Source organism: Falco rusticolus, chromosome 4 (assembly GCF_015220075.1).
Source record: "Falco rusticolus isolate bFalRus1 chromosome 4, bFalRus1.pri, whole genome shotgun sequence".
Lineage (NCBI taxonomy): Eukaryota > Metazoa > Chordata > Aves > Falconiformes > Falconidae > Falco > Falco rusticolus.
In genome coordinates this window covers 69,662,218-69,689,572 of record NC_051190.1, presented here as the reverse complement: position 1 = coordinate 69,689,572, position 27,355 = coordinate 69,662,218, and the positions used below count along the sequence as shown (strand labels likewise).

The window sequence follows — 27,355 nt, the reverse complement described above, 5'->3', positions numbered from 1 at the left end:
TTTTCTAAAATGCTTTAATATATCAAGAAATAATTGGTATAGAGAACACTCACCAAGGAACAGGATAGCCTCTACAGTTCTGTATTGATTTGTCTTACCCAGATTGTCCTCAATGGGTATTCTTTAAATTGTTTCTGCTCTGCAAGCTGTTTTCTTAAAGGAAATTAGGCCCACTGAAGCACATAAATGAAGCAGCTTATGGCTTTCCATAAGAGCTGAGCACAAGAGCAGGCTACTGGGTGCACTCCCCTAGCATCCTGACGTAGGCAGGTACTATACTGCATGAGCTCCTTTCTAAAGTTGTCTAGGGCAGTAGTTAAAATGATGGTTCTTTGGCAGAGACCTGCAGTTCCCATCATTTGGAGTTGTGGTGTTTAAGTTATTAGAAAATCTGTCCATTAATGTTGTTTTTCCTTACAGAGGAAAATAGCAGAAAGGTGGAACAGGATGTGTATACAGCCACATTTTTTGTTATGCTCTCTTCTGAGCAATTACCATAGATTTATTTTTTTTTTTGGGGGGTGGGGGGGGGTGGGGGGTGGTGTGGCAGGGGAGCAACTCCTGTATAACCTTCTCATTTTTATAGGAAATAATCCAAATTTTGATCAATTTGAGTAACTTTTATAAGGCTTAATTGGATGAACTGACCATGGCCTAGAAAATAAGGTAATTTAATCAATAGTGAAGGCTCAAATTAAGTCTAAAAGAAAGAACTTATATAAAAGAAACATTACAATTAAATCTGAGCAATAGAAGATGACAAGGCCATGTGTTTTTCTGCATTTTGGAGGATGTTGTTCTCAGTAGACCATCAGTTGTCATTGCATACACCATACTGTGCTTTTCAGTGATTGTTATTGTATGAATAACCAGGTCAGCCAGTTGTTTAAATAAAGCTGAGAGAAAAATACCACAGAAAAATGAGGGAGAGGAAAGCTGTATTCTTTAAACATCGTATTTTCTCTGTTACTTAATTTTGAAAATACTGGAGACAGCTCATGAAAATTTCCTATTTCCTTCTTAGGTCATCCTTGTTTCTTTATTCCTTTATAAAGATTTTTAATAGGTTTTTGGTTTTTATCTTCAGCAATATATTGTGATTCCAAGAGGAGATGATAACAATAGGAGAAAGGGAATGAAAAATGGGAGAGACTATTGGAAGCAAAGATACCGTGTTTGTCTAATTGTCCCCAGCTCTATCTGTGGGACAGATACAGAAAAAATGGTGGACAATATTCTTGCCACTTGACTTAGTAAAGCTTGGTGTCTGAGTCCATATTTAAACTGCCAGTTATTTCAGATATTACATGTCCATAGCTGAACCCCCCTAATTGAACCACTAATTCAATATTGCTCTGTTCCCTGCAAATCTTACCAGAATTAGTAGGAGGCACAGTGAGGTACCTCCTTGTACACCTCATTAGGCAACCAATTTTGAGATCTTCAGCCAGCCTTTTTTCAGTCTTCCATGTCTGTACAATATATGCTTTTCGCATACAGAATTTAGCTTCACAGAAGAGTGATGTTTCAGATTCACAGATTACCTTAGAGAAACCAGACCCAACCATCATTTTTTTCTCCAGCCTGCACCAACCAGTCTGGGTTTGCATGTTGCATTGCACAGCGATACTTAAATAATGCAGCTGGGGACAGACAAATCATAATTTCTTTTGTTATTATTTTATTTTATTTTTAATTAATTTACTAATTTATTTTACTTATTTTCTTGCTTGCTTTTGTGTGAAATGTGGAAACCAAAGAGTCTGGTGAGCATTCACCACTGTAGATGATAGGGCCCAAGAACAACCAGATGATCAGTTTAAGCCTAACTTTGTTAATGAAAATAGTCTCGTGGACTTCTTAAATGATAATTCTTAATTATGTGCTTAATTATATACCTTTAAGCATAAATCCATGATGCAGCCAAGACTGAAAAACACAGTATGCTGCAGGATCTTGCTTAAAACCCCCTAAACTTCTAAATCATCTACGGTGAACAAAGTGTTTTTCCTTGATACTGCACATGAGGTGTAGTATATGTGCTTAGACAGTGCAAAAATACGGAGTTTCAGCATAGCATCTCCATGTGGGTGGAGAGGCAGCAGAAGGGGGAAGGCTATTTGCCCCTGGAGAACTACTGAACCTCTTGAATACCAGACTATTTTTTACTTTAAAGGTGTAACTATTTCATCTCTAAAAAAAGTGCAATTTAGAATGTGATCTGGATTCCCTTGAGATGTTTTAAGATTTGTGTAGTTCTAGTTGTTTGATTTCAATGTTTAGGAAATACCATATGCAATTATATAAAATATTATCTTAGCTTTAATCCTCACTAATATTAATTGAAGCACAAGTTTTTAGGAATTTTTTTTTAAAACCTGAGAAAAAGACAAAACCAACAATGAAGAGGAGATCCTTCTTCACTTTTTTGTTGTTTGGAAATAAAAAAAACCCAAACCTTTGCCAAGTTAACACATTTCATTTTCAGCTGTAATGTTCAATGATTTGGAACCAAAGAACATACATAGTTTGAGGGATGCTGTAGATGTGGAGTGTGCTGGAAAACGTAAATTCTGAAACATAAGAAGCCCTAATGTTTTGTGCAGACCTCTTCCTTTGTTCTCATCTCTCTGACTGCATTCCTGGTTTACATTTCACTGGTCTTTTTGTTTCTGTGCTTCCTTTTGAGCCATTTGTCATTGACCATCTCTGTGTTTTCTTGCAGCTACTTAAATGCTGTCTTGCAGATTGCTTGCAGGTGAACCTGTACATTGACTGTATTTTCATGCGATAAGACTTCACCCTTTCCCTTCTTTGGCAGACACTTGTGTGCTTAAAATTTCTGTTGGAAGAACCTCTTTGGCCTGAACCCAACTGACTTACCATCCTGCCTTTTTCCCATCCCAGCATTGTTGAGAAACATCACTTTTTCACATCCTCCCTACAAAACCATTGTGCGCAGGAAATAGGCAGTTGATCCTCATTTCCTTCCTTCAGTTTCAAGCTGTGTAAGAGGACTTATGAGTCAGCATCTCTTTTAGTTGTGTATCATCATCTACATACTCATCTCTAGCCCTTTGTGTTTTCAGTGTTGTTTCCCTCCAGCGTCTGCTGATTGCATGTCTCTGCAGGATCTCACCCAGAGACTGTAAGCCTAGGGAACGCTAATTGGCATTGTATGTCCTGGCTAACCCAGCTTTGCTTCATACCATACCCATACATTTCTCTGATTTTAGCTCTCCTTGTCTCAGCAGCTGTGTCATCTTCCTGGGTGACCCATGATAAATGTGATGCGTTCAATGTATTCTGCCTTTGTAAGGGTTTCCCTTTTGAAATCCATGAGAAACATAAATTAAGGGTGTATTACACAGACTGAAAAAAGAGGAAAGCTGAACATGCTCCTTGATTTCTCCACTTTCACAGCACTACCAGTACCTCAGTGAAAAGGCACTTTGGCTTGTATCATCACTGCCAGCAAGAACAGCAGTGCTGTATTCATGCAGTGGGAGCACACTGCGCTCCTAGCATCCTCCTGTGACATTACTTCAGACTGACTCAGGGGGACAGATGTCGCCGACTAAATCATCAACACAAATGTCTCGGGCATCTGTGTTTTCCTTTGAAGACTTAGAATTTCAGTGTTCAACAGGCCTGATCCTGCTTAAAATGGTGAATGCTTTCCTGTGAGCTGCTTAGCAAGCAGCTCCTGCAAGGCAGACTTACAGTTCATTCACCCTTGTTTTGAAGGCCCTGGGATAATGACTAATACAGCCACTCAGCCCCAAGATATTAATACTTGTCCTCCCTAAGTTACTGCACGCTAATCCTTTAGGTACTACCTTACAAGTGGAATTTACCAGACTTTTCTTACGACTTCATTTGATGACATTCAGAGCACGTTCCTGGCAACTTTGCTTTCTTCTATGACTCTTACCTTTCTACACCTTTTTGCAGGGCCACCACTCACTCAGTTTAGGTTTAAAGTTCAAAAGCAACAAGCCTGGCAGCTCTTTCCTTTATCTCTGGTACCTTTCTCATTACAATAAAGACTGGCGCCTGCAATTATTTTTTTTCCATGTAACAGCCCATCCCACTCGCCATTAGCAAGGCTCTGCAATCCTTCTAGTAGTTGCATGTTGTGTCCCAGCCCTGATTTCCACTCTCCTCCTTGGCCTCTTAACATTTTCCACTTTTTTCCAGAGACAATTACTTAGGCTTTTTTGTTGATTTTTTCCATATTACCTTTATATGTCTACCTGCCTGTATTAATCTGTTTCTTTGCATGCCAGTCCAACGTGGACAAGAGTTGGTATCTCTTGTGTTCTGGTTATGTGCTTTCACATCTCATGAAGACTTAACACTAGTTTCAACAGCAGCCTCTGTGCACTGAGGGTGTTTGTAACAGACAGTGCAAATCCCTGTCATTCTTCCAGCTCATTGGGTCAGGCCCACTTCTTATAGGTTGTTCTCATTTGTTCAAGCTGGTCAAGTAATGTTCATTCAAGCCAGCTAGAGATCTGCACTCTCATATACGGGAATAAAATCAGAGGCTCTGTACAACTCCATTTAGGAGGAGGCATGGGATCCTATCTACTGGCCAGCAGAGGTTGCTCAGAGCATGTTAGTTGAGTGTTCTGCACTCTACAGCTCTCTGTTTCTTAGTAAATTAAGTCCAGGGTCTTTTAATCTGTGGCATTTGCTACAACATCCTGTTTCACCCCTCATACTGGGTATTGGCTCTGATACCTCATCCCTCTGGAACAATGCTAGACCCAGCAAGGGAAGTAGGAGATGGGGGATTGTCCCAGGAACCTGTCCCTAGGGTGGACGAGATTGCAGCCCTTGCTGCATTTGGAAATTGCAAAGTTGTCCTTGAATTCATTTCCCATCATTGTGGACTATATATATCTATATGCATGCCCACAGATGGAAAAAAATTAATATTCCCCTACAACCTAGGAGGAAAGGAAGAAATAGATCATTATTGTTTTCCCTCTTTAAATACCTTTGAGGTCATAGAGTGCTGATGAAGGCGTCAGTGTGGTGTTGAGTTTGGAAAGGAGTATAGAAAGTTAAGGAATATTTTGTAAAGTTCCAAAGGAAGCCATGCTTCAGGTTTGGATGCAGACCCAAATGTCTTCAAATTTCATTCATCATAAGATCTTTATGTGGGCTGCAGTAATAGTCTGGATAATATTTCTCCCATATTGGTGTGTCTGGATCCTCTTTAGGTGATCTGAAGTTGGCTATATAATACTGTAGAGGCCTTACTTGCCTCCTTGTACTACCTTATGTGGGAACTGGTGAAGCCTGCTGCTGCACTGCTGCTGTTCTGTATTTGTGCGTGGTTCTTTTTTTTTTTTCTTGCAAGACTGTGTTTATTCAGGGAATGCTAACTCTTAGTCCTGTATCACATCTGTATGATTTCAGATCAACTCCTGTAAGAGGAGGGAGAGACTTCTGGATCTAGGTGAACTAGTTTTGTATTTTTAACTGCAAATTGTCATTAATCTACTTTAAAATAAATACTGTGTTATTGTATGAGGAGGGGGAGAGGTAAGGATACAGACAACATTTTCCCCGGATTGAGGGTGGGAAGTGTTGCTGGTTTCGTCAGCCTTCCCCACTTCCTCACCTGCCCTTAGGTCAGGATTGATATTTCACTTCCTTTGGGAGTAGGAAAGTCCAGAGAAAAGCAGCACAGTTCTAACTCCCCATGAGGTGACAGGATCTGAGGAAACTAAGTAACTCAAGTTGATGCTATGCAATGGCTTCAGGGAGGGCAACTATTGGGCTCTGAATGGTGCTGTGATGCAGAGTAGTCTCTGTTCCAAAGCGTGGTCTTGATATGTAATGATGCCTGAATATCAAGCAAACGTGCAGCGTGAATTTTTTCTTTGGAAGTCTCATGCATTTGGCAGTGAGGTGCGATGTAGTCTTTAGAGAATCCATAACTTTTTTTCTTTTTACTCAGGAGAATAGTTTAATTAAAGGGCAAATAGAACTTCTCAGGCTTACATGTTTGGGGTGGTGACATTATAAAACCATGAAAAAACATCAGTATTACTGAGACATTAGCAAGAGACTGTTTTGTCTTTGTGGTTTGGAATTGGAATTTATCCAGTTGTTGCCGGAAGGCTACATTTAATTTGTACTGTGTTTGCATAAATAGCTTATTTGTAAAAATCGCATTTTACTTGAACAATTCTAAATGATGCATTTATCATAGGGAGAAAAATGATCTATTGTTCTCTTTAAATAAATGGTACTGCCCTTCCAAAGTATCCAATCGACAAAAACATGAAAAAACACAGCATAGTTACACGTTGCTTATCTCATCCCTGGAATCAGCTCTCATATGCTCATATCCTCTGGGTTTATAAAATTCAAAAGATTCTTCGAATTACTGTCTTAATTATTATGTTGGCATTATAATTACTGGCTAAATAAGATTTCTTAACAATGACATCCTTGTTATCAAAGTAGTTCCATTTCTTTGCCTGGCATGAATAGCTGCATGCTCTGAACGGGGCAGCAGCAGTTGTGAGAGCCTGACTCTGGCTGAAGGAGGAATCGATTGCTCAGAGAAGGTTGTTCAGAGCACTATATAAAATCTTTTACCCCTACCTCCACCCCACAGGCAAATGAAGATTAAGGAAAATATAGGACCTCTCCCTAAAAGGACTCAAACAGCAGTAGGCAATTTCCCCTCCAATTTGCATGTCATTCATGTGTTGGAGGGAAAAAACGTTCAAGGGGTTTTTTTGGCCTTTAAACTTCTTTTAGCACATTTTCACATTCTATGTGCTTTAAAATCAGATGTAGAATAGTAAAGTGATGTGACTGCAGAACACTTTTTAATCATACCATAGTTTTTTCTTTTATTCTTTTGAAAGTTCTGTTTAATCAAGAGTAATACAGTATTTCTAAGTTCTGCTTGAAGGATTCCACGTCTCTGTAGTAAGTGTGATACCAACACAGAAGTGTAATGGCTGCTGCTAACTCCAGCCAAGAGTTGTATCATTTCTTAGGAAGAATGCATATTTTGCTGTTTCTTGCCAGATATGGTTGCTTGTCAGATATATATTTGAATCTGTGTGGCTCAGCTCTCTGCCATTAACTCTTATCTTAGAAGAACATTCTCCATTTCTTTGACACACCATCACATCTAGCATATCTGAACAGAGTCCAACAAGGGTCCTGAGAGTATTGCTTATTATGTATGGACAGAGCATATTGGTCCCTGGCACATATGCCTTTCCTTCATTATTTTTCAGTGACCTCTCTCCGCCTCTCCTCCTCTCCTCTTCCTTTACTCAGTATACTTTCAGTACGTACAGGTTATTCTCTTTTAATTTCTATTGTTCTCCTTTTTCTTTTCCTGTTAACAATTATCTCTCCCCCTTCCTTTCTTTTCTCTCTTTGATCCACAGGTTTTGCAGTGCATGTTGGTCTCCCTTCATTCAGAACTTGACATTCAAAGGTACTTGATGAAAATTGAATCCTCTCAGAGAGTTAGTACTGTACTTTCTTTTTTCTGCACTCTGCTGTGGATTGAGATTGTTACCCTTTAATTGTGTGTGTCTTGCTCCACAACTAGTGTTCTCAAATAAATATGGATCTGCATGCTTTTTCCCTCTGTATTTCACGGTAGTGAAGTGTCATCTGTTAGATTAATTGAACATGGGAGTGTGATGCATGTGCATCCTTTGACATTTTTTTAATTCTGAATTTTCCTTTAATGGCATGATAGACACGAAGTCCACACTCTTTGATACTTTGAAATCCACTAAAATTCAGTGGGAGGTCTTAGTTAAATAAATGATCCCTACCAGCTGTCCCAGTTCGAACTTTATTTATGTATTTATACATACTTGGAACTGGCTTAAGGGGTAAAAGTCTTGCTGCAACGTTAAGGACAGCTCTGTGGTTCAGCAGTAAATGTTTTTGTATTTGACATGCCTTAGTTGCAACTAACAAAACAACTTGCAAAATGTTGTTAAATGTACAGTGTGCACCTGTGAAGTCACCTGTAGCTCACCTTTTGTCCTATCAAGCTCCTTTTCCTTTTCTATATGGCTTGTAACGCCACATAGAATGGATGTCTACCACAATTGCTTTTTTCCCCACCCAGGCAGTGCATGCGCACATGCCTTTCAGATGCGTATGTAAAAGGTGCCCCTGCATGGTTTCTACTGTAGTCAAAAGTGCCGTTGCAAAAGCACCAAGATAACAGGCTCTGCAGGCGAGGAATGAGGCCTTGGAGCACTTGGAGCGCACAGTGGCTTGTTTGCACCTGATTTGTCACTTCCCAGCTGGTTTTGTTTCCGCTTACAGGATTTAAGTAGGCCAATAAACATGCCGACCACAGGGAAGGGTGGGAGAGGCAGAGGTGTGGAGAGCAGCAAGGCTTCTTGCTCCCTCACCAAGGAGATGGCCTCGAGGGAGGGAAAAAGAAGGAAAAGGGCACAGTGACAAGTTGGAAGAGATGAGCTGGAGAAGCTCGTCTCTTCCACAGGCATCTCTCTTGCAGCAGCCCCCTAACTTTCCATGCTGGAGCAACAAGCTCTGATAAGCACTTCATCACACGTTTACTTCCATGAGCAGAGGCTATAAATAAGTCACTGGTGTGGGTGTGCTGCTGCTGGAGGCAGCTCTGCCTCCCACTTGCTTTTCCTGGGTGTTTGTTCTTGCTGGGTGCTGGCAGTGCCCACCAGCTGCTGGCACGGCCCCCAGGGTGGGTGGCTCACACCCTGCCCCGAAGACCTTGCTCCCACTCACTAGCCTTAGTGTTGATGGCTCTTTTTTCAGTTATTTTTAAAATAGCACGTTAATTAAGAAGTCCTTAGCTCGTAGAAACACAGAAAAACAGGTTTTTCCAGGACCGCTGCATCATGTTACTTTGCTTTGGGAAACAGACACCACAAAAACAGACCTTTCTCCTATTTTCCTTAGGGACATGTGTGGGAGAACAGGGATGGGTAGATAATAATTTTCTTGAATCAGAACACACTGTCCCCTAGGTACATTTAGGCATCTGGTATATATTCCTTCTCGCAGCCCCCACCCCTCCTTTTTGCATGTGGTTTTAAGCATGTAAAGATCTTTCCCCTTTAATCAGCATAATGACAGTTTTTTGTTTAAATCATCCCTTTTAATCTTCGGAGTTCTCATGATGGTTTTGGGGATTGTGTAGGTAGGAGTTACCTCACCCGCTGCTGATGAAACACAGCCATCTCCCGGATGAAACAAGGGGTCATGCTGGCTCGTGAATACTTCACAGTAGGGTTTTTAGGAGGGAAAAGAGAAATCGCTTCCAACTGAAACTGCCACAAGATTTTAATTAAGACAAATGTTGATGTCCAGCTGGAATTTATGGATAACTTATTTAAACAAAGTAATAATAAACTGAAGCTATGATGCAAGAATATGACAGAGACTGTGAAAGAACAGATTTTGCTGTGAGCAAAATTGATGGAGCCATAGCAGCCTTTGCAGGGGAAAATAGTTAGGTGGTCAGTCACTTTTTAAATTTGGCTATCACATATAAATAAATACCTCATGTCATAAAGCAATAGAATAAAGCAGTGTGTTACTGATTTTATTTTAAAATGAAAGATTTCTTTCATTCGGTGTGATTTTTCTCATTACCAGTGGGTGACTGTTAATTTGGTCTATCATTTTACTTCAGTTTCTACCTTAAAATTTCAGACTGGTGTTCGTAGAAAGAGAAAACTTTGGATTTGGACAGAAACACACTGAGAAGTATTTTTACACTTTAAGGTGGATGGCTTGGGTTTTTCTGACATTTCATGTATTCCAAAGAGATGCCACAGCATGTTGCATATTTTAGTCTGGACTTGTCTGGACCAATTAAGTTGCTCTTAGACGGGCTGCTGAGTTCCTTGGGGCAACATTTTCAAATGCAAGTTCCTGCAATTAAACATATGAATAAGAGGTCTGGCAGCGTAAGTGCTGAGCACCTACAGCTTTTATTGCTTCTAATGAATATCTTTATTGTAAACACACAGCTTTCCTGAAAAACAGGCTTAAATTTGTCTAGGCGCTTACAGTTAGAAACCAAAGTTTGAAAATGTTGCTTCATGTCAGTCAGTTTCATGAAAATTTTTTATACTAACTCTGGGGATCACCCTGCTGAAGAGCGAGCCATGGTCCTGTGAAGGGCAAGCAGGAGTCAGCAGCCTGTGGATGTCCTGCTTGATGATTCACAGTACTCAGGATTAAAAGAAATGGGTTTTGGCAGCTTGCCATAGCAGGGAGCATGCAGCTGGCCACCAACAGGAGCTAGCAAGGCTCCTGGGAAAACATGCAGATTTTTAGGGTGATTTTAATATGATTCCAGCCTAAAATATGGCAGATAAATTCTGACACATCATTAGATATGTTTTTTTTCGCTAGGTGAAAGAAACGGGGATCAGCATCAGTAAATAACAGAGTGGTGGTAAAGATCCTGTCATAAGGAGGGAGGAGTTTTGCCTTCAGATAAATTCACAGAATGGAGGACAATAACCACTTGGCATGGTGTCCTGAGCCTGCCATAGCAATAGGCTCTGGTAAGGCACGGCTGTGACCGAGCGTTACCAGGTTTTAATGCAGCACCTTCCTGTAGCAGCTGGTGCCACTGGCTGAGTTTTCTTCCCCTATTTCTCATTCATGCTGGAAAGGAAGGGGAGCGCTTGCTTTTACCTTACTTGGGAAAATTCTTCTGGGTCTGTTTTCTCCCGTCCTCAGAGCATGAAAAGATCTGCACTGGTGCTGTGCCTCAGGTTCGTGTACACTGAATGCTTTGCTTTGCTTAATTACTGTGCTGCAGGTGGCCTGGGGAGGGCTCTGTGATTTTGCTCTGCTTGCATTGCTCCTGTGGTGTGTATGGTGAGCTCAGGCTTCCCTCAGGACAGCTGGTGGCAGGAGGCAGCCAGTGGTGCCTCAGCCAAGGCGGGAGCTCGGGCAGCATCCAACGGGAACATGCCTCGCTCAGGGAGGCTACAGGCAAGTGAGGTGGCTTGGTTCGGTGCTGGGGGTTGTGGGTAACCATGGCTCAGGCACTGTCTTTCTCCTTATCAAGGAGGAAAGGCTTCTGGCCATTCATACCATAAAAATTAAGGTTGCCACCAAACTGAGAGTGCTTGTGAGCAAGGACCAGCTATGTAAGTCGTCATAGATTCAACAGAAAACTGTGAAACATTTGTGTTCAAAATACAGAAATAAAAGCAGGAGACACCCGTAGCACATGAGCAGGCATCAGGGAGCAGCGTAACTCCTACAGAGTCTGCACAGTGTTGAGTGGGCAGTTATCCTCCTGCTCTCTTCAGCTCTTGAGAGCACAGATGCTAGCGTGCGCCTGCTCCTGGTATGGTACCATTTCCAACTGCTGGTGTCTGAAAGCAAGATGCCATAGATTTTTGTCTCTCATAATGGCATAATAACACACAGAGAACAGTGAGGTTGTAACGAAAGATGGTTTTATGTTGCATTCAGCTGCTGGATCATCTCCCTGCCCCCAGTTCCCCCAGTGACAGAGAGCATCCAAATACATCCATTGCAAAGATGCAATATGCACTTCAGCTTATATAGATATGTATAAGCTTTTAACTTCTCTGAGAAAGTGCTAGGGAAAAGATTGTTACAATAAATGGTTAAAAGTAAGAAAATGTGGGTAGTATTCACTTTCTCTCCAAAAGCAACATGTCACTAATAGCATGTCCAGACAAGTAAAACACTGTAGTTGTGTTAATATGGGACCCCAAAGACTCTGTCTTTGGAAAAAGCATATCCTTCCTTCAGACAACCATAATTTGGATCTGAGACAAATGTGAAGAAGAAATATTATTGTTGCAGTAATAAGAGCTCATTTGCTGGGACAATATTTCAGAATGGATAAACTCATTGTACATTAAACACAGCCTGTTTATATGCATATTTGCAGTCTATCACATATCCTTTAGCTATCTTCGGCACAAGTCACAGGACAAACAGTTTTTCTGAAGGTCAAGAAAAGCAAGTTTCCATTTTTCTTTTAACTTTTCTTCTTTATTTGAAATGTCAAGAAGACTCAAATGGAGGGGGTTTGTTGCCTACGCGAGGTGTGTTCTTTAGAATACATGCTAGGAAAGAGTTATTTTACTAGCGCTTTATTATTTTTTGATGTCTTTGTTTACTATTTGTACTCTGCCAGGAGTGCTAACATCTTCGAAGAAATGTATGATAAGGTTCTTCTCTTAAAGAGAGACGCTTCTGTCAAAATAAAGGCTAAGGAAGTACCTGGAGACAGGAAATAAAAAGTGTGAATTGATCAAGAGATGAAGTTAAATCCTTCAGGTCATGGGATTTTTTTCTTAGATCTTTTTTGTTTATGAAAATGTGTGAAGCAAATTTGCAGGAGAGATTTTTTAATTTTTTTAAAAAGAAAGAAAGCAAAAGGTTTCAGTTGTATAGATTAGTATGGAAAATAACTGGAAATGAGCATAGGAGGATGGTATGAAGAGCAGAGCCGTAAAACCGGGTGGAACAAAAAGGTAAGAGGATTAGTAGAGGCAAACAGGAGCAGAGGGCCAGAGGCAGAAGCATGCATGCAACTTGATGAACACCTCTGGTCCCCCATGACTGCTTATTACAGTGGCGTCTCTGCAGTATTTAACTTTTCCTTATTCAGGTACTTTCTGATTTCACACCCAGTTATCTGAAATTTTTTGCATTCAAAGAGCCTTGCACTTTTTTCTGAGTCAGTGGAAGAGCTAAAGCAGATACAGTACAAGTGCACGCTTTGAACAAGCTGTAACAGACAGACAACAGTCGCAAGGCATGGTAACCACAGTTTTAATTCTTGTTGGAACTCCTAAGAGTAGCTGGAAGATACTGGATCTTTTGTAACAGCTATCTCCACGTGTTATACTTAAATTTATACCCAGAAAAGGTTACAAGGATCTATATCATTGTAAATAAAATACTATGTCCTAAATCTGAAAGCACTGTGCAATTACATCAAAGTTTTCACCAGAATTGTTCACCCTTCTTTTGGTCTTTCCTTTCTGCTGAGCTTCTTACCCAAGGACTAGCATAGGCAAGATTTTTTTTTAGAGAAGTCTTGAAGGAGGTTCAGCTGGCTGAAAAATCAAGGCTATTGCACAAAGAAACATGCCGGGGGATGTCTCCTAACCTACTGGGTGGGTGGAAGGACCATGGCTGAGGAAGTTGTAACCTAACAAGTACTGGCACAGGGGAAAAGAGAGACCCGCTGCCTAGTTCTGAACCTTCCTGTGTTTTCTGGCATTTATCCCAGAAGCGTGGCATGGAAACTGCTGGTGTTTCCTGGGGTTTGTACGCCTATGTGAAGTATCTGTTTACAAATGTTTTCATTTTGGATAGTGCTACTGCTTAGTGGGCATGTCTTGAGTTTTCTTCTCTGTTAGGTATATTATGTTGTTTACCCGTTGCTATATAGATTAAATATAGATACATTAAAAAGGCAGCCACCCAGGCACAGTAATGTCCCTGTTCATGGCTTTCGCTGGATTTATGCAGCATGCAGCTACGGTGCCATCCCAACTCTTGGAGCAGCAGTCTGCGCTGCAACTCTAGCTGGGTTCAGATGGGTCCTGAAATATGGGCTCTGTGGTAAATATTTATTTTGTAAATGCTTATACTCTGTGATAGTTCCTGAAAAGTACTTAAAAGGGACACTTCCTGAAATATTGTCTGAAGCTTGTGAATATTTTTAAAGTATGTTAGCGAACATTATATGAAAAAATATATATGGTACTACTTATTAATTATTTCTTTGCCATCTGTCTTATTTATTTGATGTTGGAATCAACACACTGAATAATTATTATAAGGGTTGTATAGTGCTGAAGGTTTTGGCCCTGCTTTCTTTAACTATCTTTACAAGTCCTCATAGGTTATGGCTCCATAAATGTTGCTTGTCTTCTCCCTACTTCATGGGCTGGTTTTCCTAAGAAGTACTGCCTGGGAACCCCCTTAATAATTAAGTAGCATCATGCCAATAATAAAAATGCTTTCCTATTAAATATGCACTCATATCTCTCGGTTACTTTAATAACCCACTATTGTTACTGTGTTTGAGGATTTTTTTTATAATCTGTTTAAAATTCAGAATTACACCTGAAATGCAAAGTTTGAAGCCTTCCATAAACAAGATGTGTGTATATAGTGAATCTCATTCATAGCTTGCATTGGTTTTACGTTTGTATTACTCCACTTACTAGAGTGGAACTGCTGTGGATTTGCACTGGTGTATGTTAAGAGGAGGACTGGTCTTCATGTCTGAACAGAACCTGTGAAGTGCCTCTGCCTTGCTTCAGGAGGCTCCAGTGTGCCTCCGGAGGCTGCAGTACCTGGGGTGAGGAATGAGGGCTGCCAAAAAGGGTCTGTTTTAGTGTGATGGGTTGACCTTGGCTAGGCACCAAATGCCCACCAAGGTGCTCTATCACTCCTTCTCCTCAGCAGAACAGCAGGGGGAGAAAATACGATGGGAAAAAAATCATGGGTCAAGATAAAGGCAATTTAATAAAATAAAACCAAAGGCTGTGCACGGAAGCAAATGAAAACACAAGTTTTGTTCTATATCTCCTATTAGCGGGTGATGTCTAGCCACTTCCCATGAAATTGGACTTCAGTACGCGTAGTGTTTGCTCCAGAAGACAAACATCATAATAACAAATGCCCTACCTTGCCCTCCTTTCCCTTAGCTTTTATTGCTGAACAGATATTATATGGTATGGAATATCCCTTTGGTCACTTTGGGTCAGCTGTCCTGGCTGTGTCCCCTCCCCAGACCTTGCCCACCCCCCAGCCCACTGGTGAGGGGGGAATGTTGGAGAGACAGCCTTGATGCTGTGCTGCACTGCTCAGTAGCAAGACACTGATGTGTTATCAGCAACTTTCTATCTACCAATACGAAGCACAGCAATATGAGGTCTGCTGTGGGGAAAATTAAGTCCATCTCAGCCAGATCCAATACATTTAGTCACAGTAATGATGGCAGCGTTATTCAGGGGGGATCTGAGATGCTGTATATTAGGTCCCAAAGAATTGCCCCAGGGACAACCAAAGAAACACAGAATTGCTGAGGCTGGCTCTATCTGTGCATTGACAGGACATGCTGGGCAACTGCACAGCTAAAGCTGGGTCTGTTGCTTCTGGTAATGAAGTATCTCCTTACTGCTTAAATATGCACCTTTTCATATGTATCTATATACTGTATACATGCAATTATATCTCTCAAATGACATCTGGGGATTCAAATGAAACAAAGATAAGCAAAAGTAAAGCAAAATAATCCTGATTTATATTATCAGATTTTTTTTTTCTTAAAGAAACAAAAGCAGTCCGTTTCCCAACAAACTCTGAAGTTAAAGACTTTTTGCAGGTTGATTTAATTGCTTTTTTTTTCATCTTGTTTTATTTTTAGTTATGGTTTTCTATAAAGTGAGAATTATGTGCCTTCCAGCTCTCTATCAATGGATATATATAGATAAGTTATTAATCAGTACAAGGAACTACAAAGCTGTAATGACTTGGCTTGGTAGTACTTCTGTAATGTGCCCATGTAAATAAAATACTTCAGCAGTGATGGCTCCCAGGCCATTTTGGAAAGTTGAATGAAGAAGTACTGAGTAATCAAATTCTTTCTCTGCATTCGCAGGTCACTTGTCACGTCTGTCAATTTTCAGGCACAAGTCCCTTTATTTACAACCGGCAGCCTAGTGCTGACCATGTCAGAGCACTTCAAAGCATACCTGTGTTTGCTGAGAACAAATGTTGTTAGCTTTAAGTCCTGCAAATACTCAGTACTCTTCAAAATTTCACTGTAGGACGTTGGATAATACCTAATATTTTAATATTAGCATTTCAAAAGTAAAAATTTCTGGAGGATTTAGCTTTCTTGTGAAGTATTTCTAATTTATTGTAGTTCGTGAGCAACTGCACAACTTGGCAACAACAGGCCTCTACAGCCAGCTAATGAAAATCTAATAAAAGTTAAAGTTCTTCATACATTCAAGGTCACATAGGGAATATTATGTGAATTATATTATTGCTGAACTGAGCTCACCTCATTTCACTTGAAAAACCACTGAAGGAACCAGATGTCAGCAAGATAAGTCATCTTGGCTTTCCAGAAAGAAGCAAAATCTTTCCTGGGTCTTGACAGCATCTTCAGACCAAGAGTTGAAGTTGATTTTAATACAGGGGATTTTTGATGTACTAGCATTTGACCTTAAATGATAGGGAAGCGGAAAGCTTATGTGTTTTATGACATTGTGCCTGGTGCTGATTATAGGCCTTTCTGAAGTTCATATTTACATACTGGTTTTGGTACAGATTAAGATTGCTTTGCCTTGAATTTCAGCTTCTACAGTGTCTGTTCCAGTTTGTTGTGATACAGTTTGCTTGAGAGACTGGAAAATCGTTCTTCCAGAGTAGTAGTAACATGTGGCTGGGGGAATTTCACTGAACAGTGTTGAGTATACTTCTTAAAGCAATCCTTCTTTGTAGAAAGCACTTATGATGTTACTTACAGTTAGCAAAAAAACGTTCAGGACGTTGTGTCTCCTGTTGAGTGTGGTTTTGTTAGACAGATCTTACCATGAAAAGTCAGTAGAAGTGCATAAATACAACCGTTTCTTTCCTCTTCTGAGAGAGTCAGCTTTTTCCAGATACTGTATTTAGCAGTTTACTACTGTGATTGCCCAGTAAAAAATACTTAGTTTGGTCAGTTAATGAAGACATTTCTGATTGATGCTAATGCAGTGAAAAGTAAATACTTGTTTGTGATTTCTGCTAGAAATGTTGGATGGCTATTTTGGCTTTGCTATATGTCCTGTACCTTTCAGTTGGCACAGCAGAATATACTGAGGTTGATAGCTTACAACTGCATCACAGCATTTCTTTTCAGAGGATTTTTCTTAGCAGACTTGTCGACATGAAGGCGGGGGGAGGGGGAAGAGAGAGAGTGTGTGTGTGTGTGTGTAGATGCCTATGCTATAGTGGTTGTTTGAGCAGCAAGGAATGGCATTACCATACATCTCCTCAGCATATGTCTTATCCTCAGGGCCTTGTTAACAACTAAATTTGCAGTGTGGATGTGCAACCATAAAAACCATAGCAGAATACCTAAGGACACTTTTCCCAAATAACCTACGCAGAAGTGACCTTCAGCATACCAGTATTTGAAGAAGTTTGGACTTTTTCCTTCTTCTCATTGTTTTTTCCCCCAATATTCCAGTTTCAGTAGACCAATAATGCAATATTCTGTTTTCCAGACAAGAAGCCCAAAGCCGTCTCAGAGCCCACAGCCCCATTTGGGTGACCAGACAGAACACCTCTCTGAAGCATCTGCTGATTCCTTAGAGGCCATGTCTGAGGGTGATTCTCCAACCCCCTTTTCAAGGGGCAGCCGTACGCGGGCAAGTCTTCCTGTGGTGCGGTCCGCAAACCAAACAAAGGAAAGATCACTGGGTAAGACCCTGCTTCGGTCCTCCTCCTCCTCTCTGCTCTTAGCCTGCGTTTTCCATTTGTGCATTTAAAATAGTTCGTAAATAGTTTGAGGTTAAAAAGTAAAGACTTTGGTAGCACATTATTTTTAATGTTGGGTTGTTCTTTGGAAGTGAGCTCGGTATGGCGTGCTGGGTAACTTAGGGCAATGGCAAAATTATTTTCATAAGATCTGAAAGTGTGCTGGGAACATGGTAGACAAGGAGAAAGATGCACACCCTGACATGAAATGCTGGCTTAATGGTTAAAACCCGGTATTGCAAATACTTTTTACCAAGCCTGCATACCATGTGGCAGTGAACTTAATACAAGATTGCACCCTCATTTTCAGACAGGAGACACAGGCTTTTTCACTGTCATCTCTTCAAAGCCAGACATAGTTGGAAGAAACCTAGAGATTGCCTAACAGATCCAGTTCTTAGTGAAAAGATTTGGTGTTTGCATGGCAGTGGCTTTCCAGGCAGAGGATTTGAATGGATATGCTGACGGAGATGCCCTTTACTTTGGGGTGCTGCCCTTCCATCTGCACAGTGATGCGAGTGATATGTCAGTGCAGGTGGATGGCTCGGCTTCCTGCGTTCTTCCCATATCTCAGGGTTGAATTAAACTCAGCTGTGAACCAGTGCTCCTTTTATGATGGTGGATTTTGTCCCAGAGACTGCTTTCCGCTGATGGATGGTATGAGTAAAGGCTGTTTTTTTGAGGAAAGACACCAGAGGGCAGTTAAACTGCTGTGAAAAGGCGGTGTAACTTGCATGTGGATTGCTGAGGAAGGCAGCTTTTTGCTCCGAGGTAATAAACTGAAATGCTGCTTTCCTGTAGACTCATCTCCCAACATACAGAGTGACATAAACTGAAGGCTGAGCTGCAAATCATACCATGCTTGTAAGCTTGTCATGGTGGTTTACTCGTTCCTCAACAATCTAAGACAGTTTCTGTCAAGAGTATTATGATACCTGACAAACACAACAAAAGAGAAGAAAACAGGGCTGGAAGGGGTCCCTGCTCCATCCGGAGCTGGCAAGTGTGGAGCAGCGGGGTTGGGGACAAGGGGCTGATTCTGGCCTGTGTCAGCTCACAGACTGGCAGCGCTGCTTTCTCAAAGCCGGTTGGGCCACCAATATGTTGGGCTCTTTGGGGAGAAATGTTGAAGAGTCCAACGTGGAAAAGACTGTTTGGTGTAGAGGTGTTTTTGAGAGCAAGTGTGTAGCACATTTATGTTTACTATGCATGCAGAGGATGCATCTCTGTCTATATGTCACTGCTGGCTAGCGTGTCCTCCGAATGGCTTGTTTTACCCTGAGATTTTCTGGAAAACATGTATTTGCTTCAATGTGATGTCAGGTGGATTAGGCCTGTGCAGGTCCATGTGCAACTTGCAGTCCAGCCTCACCACATGGGTTTCGTCTGCCACCCCAGGCCACATAGGGCATCTCAGCTCTGAACTTCTGTTTCAGATGTGGCCTAAGAATCAATAAATACCTTTTGGAAGGCTTTTCATTGGCATCAAAAGGGGTGGCCTGTTATGCAGCAGTGCTTTGGGCAATGTTTTCTCCCGCAAAAGCTGAGCTAGAAACAACTTTATTGTTGTCAGTTTATACATCTAAAAAGAATACAACTGCCTTGTTTCTGAAAAAGACTTCAGTGCTCATCGCTACAAATAAACGTGGTAACAGGAACATAGGAAGTGCTGTACTGGATTAGACAAGAGTCTGCCTGGCCCTGTAGTTTGTCTCCAAGAAGGACCATAGGCAGCTAATCTAGACAAGAGTGAGAACAGGGTCAGGATTGTGTGCGCATGATCCTTCCCTCAAGTGCTCTCCCAGCCTCAAGCTATCTTCAGCTTAGGGATTTCCTGGTTATGGTTTCTGCCTGTATAATAAACTTCAAGAGATGTCTCCTCCAGGTATTTGTTCAGTCTCCCTTTGAACCCATGTAAATTTTTCACTTCTGCAACAGTGCATCTGTGACTTTGGCAGCAAGTTTCTGTTGGTTTACTGCCCAACCATTGCTTTTCTCTTGCTTTGTTTTGTGTTTGCTTATCTACTCTAGAGTTATGCAGTCTTGTCCTTGTGTTGGAAGTGACAGCAAACATCAGATAGCTATCTGCTCCCCTTGGGACATGTCTGATCCTGTAGGCCTGTCATTTCCCTCAGGTCATCTCTTCTCTAGGCTGTGAAGTGCTGCTGTAATCACTTATTCCTCATCCAGAAACTGTCCTGGACATTTGATTATCATTGTTGCCCTTCTTTGCATTTTTTCCAGTTTGACAGTATACTTGCTGAGACGAGAGGACCAGAAGGTCACTGTTAAGTAGTCTACTTTTAAACCCTGTTTTTTAGCATCTGTTGCATCTATTGAAATGTGTTGTCCAGGTCCTAATGCAGGACAGTCACATGAAAATGTACTATTTTATTTAACGGCCAGGCTTTCAGACCCTGCAAGGCATCCTATCTCAGCCTGTCTTTCGTATGCTAGAGGCAAGACCCTGGCTTATCCCAGCACGAACAGGCAAAATGCAGGGATGGGGGGTAGAAGGAAGTAGTATGAAGCATTTCAGTTGAGAGTTTTTAGATTTGAAACTGGAGCAAAATAAGACTTTTCTCTCCTGTATTGCAGGAGGGGTCACAGCTATGTGTGTGGCTTAAGGGATCATCATGCTAGCCAAATAGGAGGTAATATATATTGTCACCACCCCGCAATCTGTCATTTTCAAGTTGTTCCAGGAGCTATTAGTAGCAAATATTTTGTCTTAAAAGATAGTCTACAAATTATTCTAAAATAGTTCACGTTTAGATTATTATTCTTCAATGTGTTTCTTTTATAATATGTCCTTTTCAGTCTTTTCTGCCAGTGTGTTCTAACACCACCATGAGCTATGTTCTGAAATTCAACTTTTGAGACATTGCAGACTGTGGCCCTGTTAACAATGTTTTTACTTCCAGCAGTATGAGGGGAGTGATTATTTTTAAAAAACAGGAAACTGTTTATAACTTCAATTTTAAAAGCATCATGAAAATATTTCTGTTCACATGATTTTAAACGAGATATGTGTAATCACCTCCCTTTCCATCTCTATTAATGTTTCAATTTAATCTATTTTAAATACAAATTATGTTTTGATCCTCAGCCAACAATTTCAGTGAGGAAAATGACCAACTTTTTTTTGACTTTTTATTAATTTTAAAATTAATATCGCAATGCTGCTGTTTTAAAAAACTGTTTTCTTTCTGAGATTCTAATTCTTCTGTAGGTTTCTATTTTGCTAAACTACATATGAGTCAGTTTGTTTTTAAATTGCGGTCTGAATTAACATGGAGCCTGAGAAGGAATAGTGGTAATGCATTTTGGCTACCCCAGCATCATGGTTTTGTCAGTCAGGACTAATTTAATAGGACATTGTATTCATGTGGAGTCTACCCCGAACACAGTATTCCAGTTGTGGGCCCATTTAAAATTTCAGCCACAGTTTTCAAAATGAAGGTATTCCTTGGCTAAGAGGTCCATCAGAAATCAGCCTTCTTCTCATCAATCTGCAGCCTGGAGACAAAGTGAGATATTAAAATAAATTAATTCACTGTGCAAGAGAAAATTAAATGTATTTTTAAATATCTATTTGAAAGCTGGGATATTTTCCAGTGTGATAACTGTGGGAAAAAATTATCTAGCGAAACTGTCAGAGTGAGAATCAGCTGAAATCTGGAAAGTGCTCGAAAGCTTTCAACAAACTTCACTTGTGATTTGCCTGGAGGAAGCAGAACCTGACAAGCGCCCAGCGAGGTTGCACGGGCAGCCAGCCTGTGCCTGCGCTGCAGCTCGCTGCTGTCACTGCTCTGGGACCTCCACGGCAAAAGGAAGACTGGAAAATATTTTCACTTGTACTCTCTCATGTGGCACATCTGTACAGACGAGGGGCCTGATCCTTGGTAAGGGCAGGCACCTGGTATCCTGTGCAGTGACTGAGCGGTGGGGATGGTTGATGCGATTGGTTGCAGCCCCGAAGGGCAGGGTGTGATTACAGCCTCTGAATGTGGTAACAGCTGCAGGTGCTGCTGCACGATTGGGCTGTAACATGCGGGGCTGGATTAAGGAAGAATATGGTGCAAGGAGAGATTTCTATAAATGCACAAGGATTTGCGTTTGAGAAGTTACTGAGGAGGATGGAGCTTTATAGCTTGAGGGTTGCAAACACCTTCCCTGGGTGTCCCAGCCAGGGTGCCTGGCCACTCCAGTCCAGATGAATAAGGAGCAGAGGCTGACCGGGCTCTTTGCTGGTAAACCTGTGCCTAAAAATAGGTGCCATGGGAAGGGCTCTGCAGAAATGTCTGATCCTGCCAGCATTTACATTTTATTTGCATTTGGAGGGATTACTTATGGGAGTAAAATTACACAAATGCTTAAGGATTGGCATGAGGAGGGTCTCAAACAATCATGGAGTACTCAGAATACTATTTGTTAGCTCCCCAACCCCAAGCTTTAGCAGGCACGGATTTTAGTGTTTGGTTAATTAGTTTGCTGCCACCTTCCATGGAAATACTGTTACTGATTATAGTAGTAACACCTGGATCTTGTGTAGCATTTCTTGCAGGTGTTTCTCAAAGCAAGTTGGGGCTGTAGTTAAATTTAACACATAGGAAAACTTCTGTGGTGAGAGAGACAGACTTGGTTGTTGTCATGCAGCAGTAGAAATAACTCTCTATACATGTGTATGCAATGAACTGTAAGACTTACACAGAAAAACACAAATGTTAAAGATAGACATAAATTATATTGGTGGTGATTAATTGTTGTGTACTATTTATGAGCTAGAAATTAAAATAGGCATTAGTTGAATCAGGAAGAAGGTGTGTGAACGCTCACAGACATTATGAGATGCATGTGATTTGTTACCAGTGGCATTATCCTCTCCAGTTCCTATAGGCATGATTCAAGCCTAATGAAGTCAGCAGGATATTCAGTGTAATTCATGAGAGAGGAACTCCCTGGGAACTGCATTTCAAGTTAAGGCTGGGTACAGCTTTAATGTATTCAGTCATCTTAAAGAAATTTCCCCTATCTTGTCTTTTTACAGTGTATGCAAAGCAGCCAACATGCAAAAAGTCATGTAAATATTTGCTGTCATGGTCAGATACATTAACATGGGCTGGCAGGTTTATAGGAGAAACAGCCTGAAACAACTAGTTCCAATTATTGAATTGAAACACAGACCCTAGGAAATTATAATATTCTAAGGTAGCAGCAGTTTTCCTGTCCAGATTTCTAGAATGTATCTTCTTTCACATTTCTTCAAATTATAGCTGAAGTTTTTGGATTTGGAAAGAAAAAAACCTACACCACTTACCTGAAATATTTTGCATCCAAAGAGCAAAAGTAGGTAAACAATCATATTGACATATCATGGTACTTAAGAGTTTTTTCTGTTTCATTTATTGTCCCTACATGATTTGTGAAGGACAGCTATATGGAACAGTGAAATATGGGCCTTCCCAGGCTAGTACTCATGCACTCAATTATTGTTTACTCAACAGATTCTTCCTTCTAAAAGAGAATGTCTTGTGTGTACCTGAAAAAAAAAAAAACTTCCAAGAAGCAGGGTCTTGTTTAGTACATACTGTCTCAACAGAAGCACATTCTGTCTGCCACTAAAAAGCTGATAAGCAGTATATTTTAGGTGCTGTGTCACACTGGAGCTGAATTTGACTCCATTGCAACAGCCAGTATCAGCGTGGATCCAATGGGTTCATTGCAGTGATACTGGAGTAGATGATATGGAGTGTGCTAAATATAACCATTGGCTATACAAGTCTGTATCGATCACTGCTATATCTATAAATTTTTTTTGAATGCAATCTTTATTATTTGCACTGCAGTAAAACTAAAGGACCTTGACTAAAAATGGGACCTCACCATGTTCGGTAATATACACAGTGAGAAAATACTCCTGCTGCAGGACCTTGCAACATGAATAAGCCAGAATGAAAATAAAGGGAGAGGTAGAGTAATTAGGGTTCAAAATGATAAATGGAATAAAACTACGTCAAGGTGGCAGTGGCTTTCCTCTTTACCCAATATCATGGCTGCACAGAAGGTGCAATGTCTTAGTCCTGTGCTACCACCACTTCTTATTCTGATTTAGCAGAGCAATTTGAGCTTTCAGTAGTTGGTGCCTGTTGGAAGAGGGATCTGGCTGCTGGAATAGCTTCTACAGGCCAAACTACCCCTCAGAGGAAAGGTAGGAGGCCAGATGGAGCTGTTCTGTGCATTGTGTCTGGTGCAGGAGCTATCACTTGGACAAATTTGGTCTAATTTTCATGTTAAGTAAAATTTGTAAGTCTACCTCTAATACAGTAAGTTACACAAATGCCAAACCCTTCCATTTGCATGTGAGCAGGCAAAGAAAAAAGCGTATTGCAATTCCATCCGTTGCAAGAAGTGCAAGGTTTTGGCTGAGTGGAGAACAGGAGAGCCTGTCCCTCAGCACTGTGTATTTAGGATTTGCTGCCAGTGCTGACAGCAGATCCCTGAATTGAGGGCAGCTCTTGGATTTAGTCATTGTTCCCAATACTATTTCTATATTTAGGTAGTGATTCTAATGCATAGTTACTATGCTGGGCCTGAGTTCAGGTTTCTGTTCTCAAAGGGGAATACTGTAATCTGTGGTATCATATAAGGCTTGTTTTTGTGCTCATTCTCTCTCCCTCTTTTGCATTTTTGGCTATAGAGTAGCCCGATTTAAACAGGGTAAGAGGATAATCACTGTATCAGAGGCTTGCTCATAGCTTGCTGATTGGGACAACCCGGGAAATGGTCTGAGCAACTCTCAAGATGGGAGCCCTTCTGGATAAATTCTTAACTGCTCAACTTTTTCATAGAAGACAGGCACTTGGTACCATTGCTTCTACCCAGTCCCTTTCCATGATGAGTAAACCGTCTGTGGGTATGAGGGCAGAGCAATGGGTGGTGTTTATCTTTGCTTTAGCAAGGCCTTTCACGTGTCTCATAGCCTTCCTGAAGCCACATAGGGGAGATACGGGTGGCCTTCAAGTGAGTAGCGCTTAATGCTTTCGGGTCTAACAGGCAGCTGGTTTTCGGTGGTCTTCCTTAGGGGTGGAATCTGGGCCAGTACTTTTTAACATCATCAACTTGGCTGTTGGGAGAGCTTTTAACATGCTGGAGGATCAGCCAGCCACTCACTGGTACCCCGGTGAGCCAGAGGAGTGGGCTAGCAGGAACTTCATGAAGTCCACAGAGGCAAATGTAGTCTATCAGGCAGGGACAGAATGGCCCTGAGCGGCAACGTAGGCAGGGACAGACTGGCTTGGGAGCAGCTTTGCAGAAAGGACTTTGGGTCTGACAACAAGGTGATTATGTGTGCCCTTGACAACAGTGACAATTGAGTAGCTGGCTATAGGAAAAATTTAGCTGGCAGGTTGAGGGCAGTGGTTATTCCCCTTTCTCAGCATTTGTGAGGTTGCACAGGCAGTATTAGGTCCAGTAAAGAGATAATGACAAACTGGAATGAGCTCAGCAAATGGCCTTTTGGCATTCCTCTCCTTAAGCATGCTAGATAAGGTCATGGGTCCAAGATCCTGTTTGATGTAGGCCTTAACATAAAGTCAAGCTGCTTGTTAGAGCCCATGCAGGTGGATTCCTGATGTGATGCTGTAACCAGCTGTGCTTATACATGCCGATGGCTCAACCTCTAAACTTGCTACTGACAGTAGTAGTGAACTCTCTAGAAATGAAATAACCTCAGAAGTATTAAAGAGAATTTCTACAGTAAATACAGAAAATTTGGTAAATGGAGCAAAACTACAAAGTCATGTGTGGCCTAGGTGATTAATGATCCATGGCTATGAGGTCACATTCTACCCTTGAATGCATCACTTCTACATGGTTCAGTACTAAAATACAGGTTTTATAAAAACAGTCAGCATTCAAGTAATGTGTGTTTGATACAGCTGATTTATATAGGAAGGAAATACAATTGGGTAGGCGCGCTCTCTCTCTCTCTCTGTTTATTCAAGAGGAAGAACATGTATTCCAGTAAATTTAATTTAGGTTTTCTTGTCTTTTTTTGCTGTTGCGTCCTTAAAAGTTACCAACAAAAATGCCCCTATGTAAAATACTTGCTTGCAGTGTCCATAAATTCTTAACATGTCTATGTAGTCATTGGCAGATACGTCCTCTGAAATTGGACTAGTCCGCTTGGTACCCTTGGCTGGGAGCCAGGTAGGCATGGCTTACTGGCTTCTTCAGAGGCGAGTGACTCAGCTTCTGGTGGGCAAAAGCAGCACAGCTGCAAGAGCCTGATTAGGCAAGTTCTGTGCTGTTCGTGTGCAGTTCTCGTTCTCTCATTTTACTACGCTAAATTGGTGAATGTGAACTGGAGTAAATGCAGCATGGCAGAAGCTATGGGCCCTCTGAAAAATAGCTCTGGTACACTTGAAATTTCTGAGTCAGAAATGTCACTAAGTTGCTCAGTTATCATTTTGTATTATTTTGTCATTAACTACCATAGGATTTTTCTGTTCTTCCAAGTTTAGTGGCATCGTTTTGTTGGTTAGGGTTATGAAAAAGTCTTGCTGCTCAGTTGGACTATTCTGGCAAGAGCAAGGGTATAGATGCAATTACTGTCCAAAAGTCATCCTGCCAGAACACTGTTTTTCACCTGGGGAACTGGGTTAAACTGAAATGTTCCCTCACACTCTCTAGATGATAGAAGTAACCGTCTACACTTGATGGACTTGCTGACATAGGTGCATGGACAAAGTTGTCTTTTGTCAATAGGCTGTTTCATAGGTTTTATCTGCAATCAGGTAGTACAAATAACAGTTTAGGTAGAAAAAATTGTCCATTTCCTTTTGGTTTTTTGCCTTTTCGTAGCCAGCTAAATGTATCCTTTTGTAGAAAAGGTTAGTATTTGAGTGACAGTTAAAAATATTTCTCGTAACACTTTGGTAGAAATTTTATGTCACTACTGAATTTTCCATGTGTTTTTTCATTAAGTAACAAATCTATTGCAGAATTACAGAAAGTCATTGTAAATAGCAGAAAAGGATGAAACAATAAGTAGTAGTACTGGACTAAATTAAACAGTTCCTGTTTTTACTGAAATTGTTATCAAACAACTGAATACCTTGAGCAAAGCTCTTCAGGCTATTCTGGAAGAAAATTATATAAAATTAGTAATTGTTTTTATTTCATTAAAAGATCTACTTTTTGATTCTTTTAGTACTTGAAGACAGTTAAAATATATTTATAGATATTTGCTGAATGTGGAGGGCAGATTATCAGCAGGGAGTAGCTAATAGAAGCTAGTACAAGAGCTTCAAGCTAGAAATACCACAGGGATCATGGCAATGACCTCAGACTAGTCGAAAATATGTGTGGTGAAATAGGAGAGTCAAGTCTTCAGGGTGTGGAAAGGAAGAACTGCATGTTGAGGAATTTCTTCCACACTGCAAGAATAGTTACTGCAATAAACTTGTGTCTGCATAACTCTTGTAGAATTTGGTGATGAGGACACCAACTATGTGCTGTCTCCGCCTATCTGATAGCTGGGGGCAGGAGGCAGGGGCAGAAAACAATATGGTCCTATGCCGCCCTTACAGTCTTATGTATTACAATTTCCTCAAACAAAAATCAGAGAAAAACTGGAAGGATCTTGGCATTTTTGTAAATTGTAAACTGGATTTTGATGAAATGCTTGGCAGCTTTTATTGTTATCCCCTCTGGATTGTCCTGAATTGTCCCAGCAAAAATAGTTACCATCAATATTTTGAAAGTTATCCTTAGTTTTTAAAACTGATGCAAGTCT

At 40.9% G+C, this 27,355-nt stretch overlaps 1 protein-coding gene across 13 annotated transcripts in view; it reads left to right on the top strand.

Moving 5' to 3' along the window:
- KIAA1217 (KIAA1217 ortholog) overlaps nucleotides 1–27,355 on the top strand; it is a 366,051-nt gene that overhangs the window by 250,646 nt on the left and 88,050 nt on the right. For all 13 annotated transcript variants that reach the window (XR_005103749.1, XR_005103748.1, XM_037384151.1 and 10 more), the window contains one exon: nucleotides 17,304–17,499. Coding sequence is in view for 11 of the 13 variants with exons in the window: in XM_037384151.1 (XP_037240048.1) it covers nucleotides 17,304–17,499 (196 nt within the window). In the remaining 2 variants the exon portion in view is untranslated. The remainder of the gene's footprint in view (nucleotides 1–17,303; nucleotides 17,500–27,355) is intronic.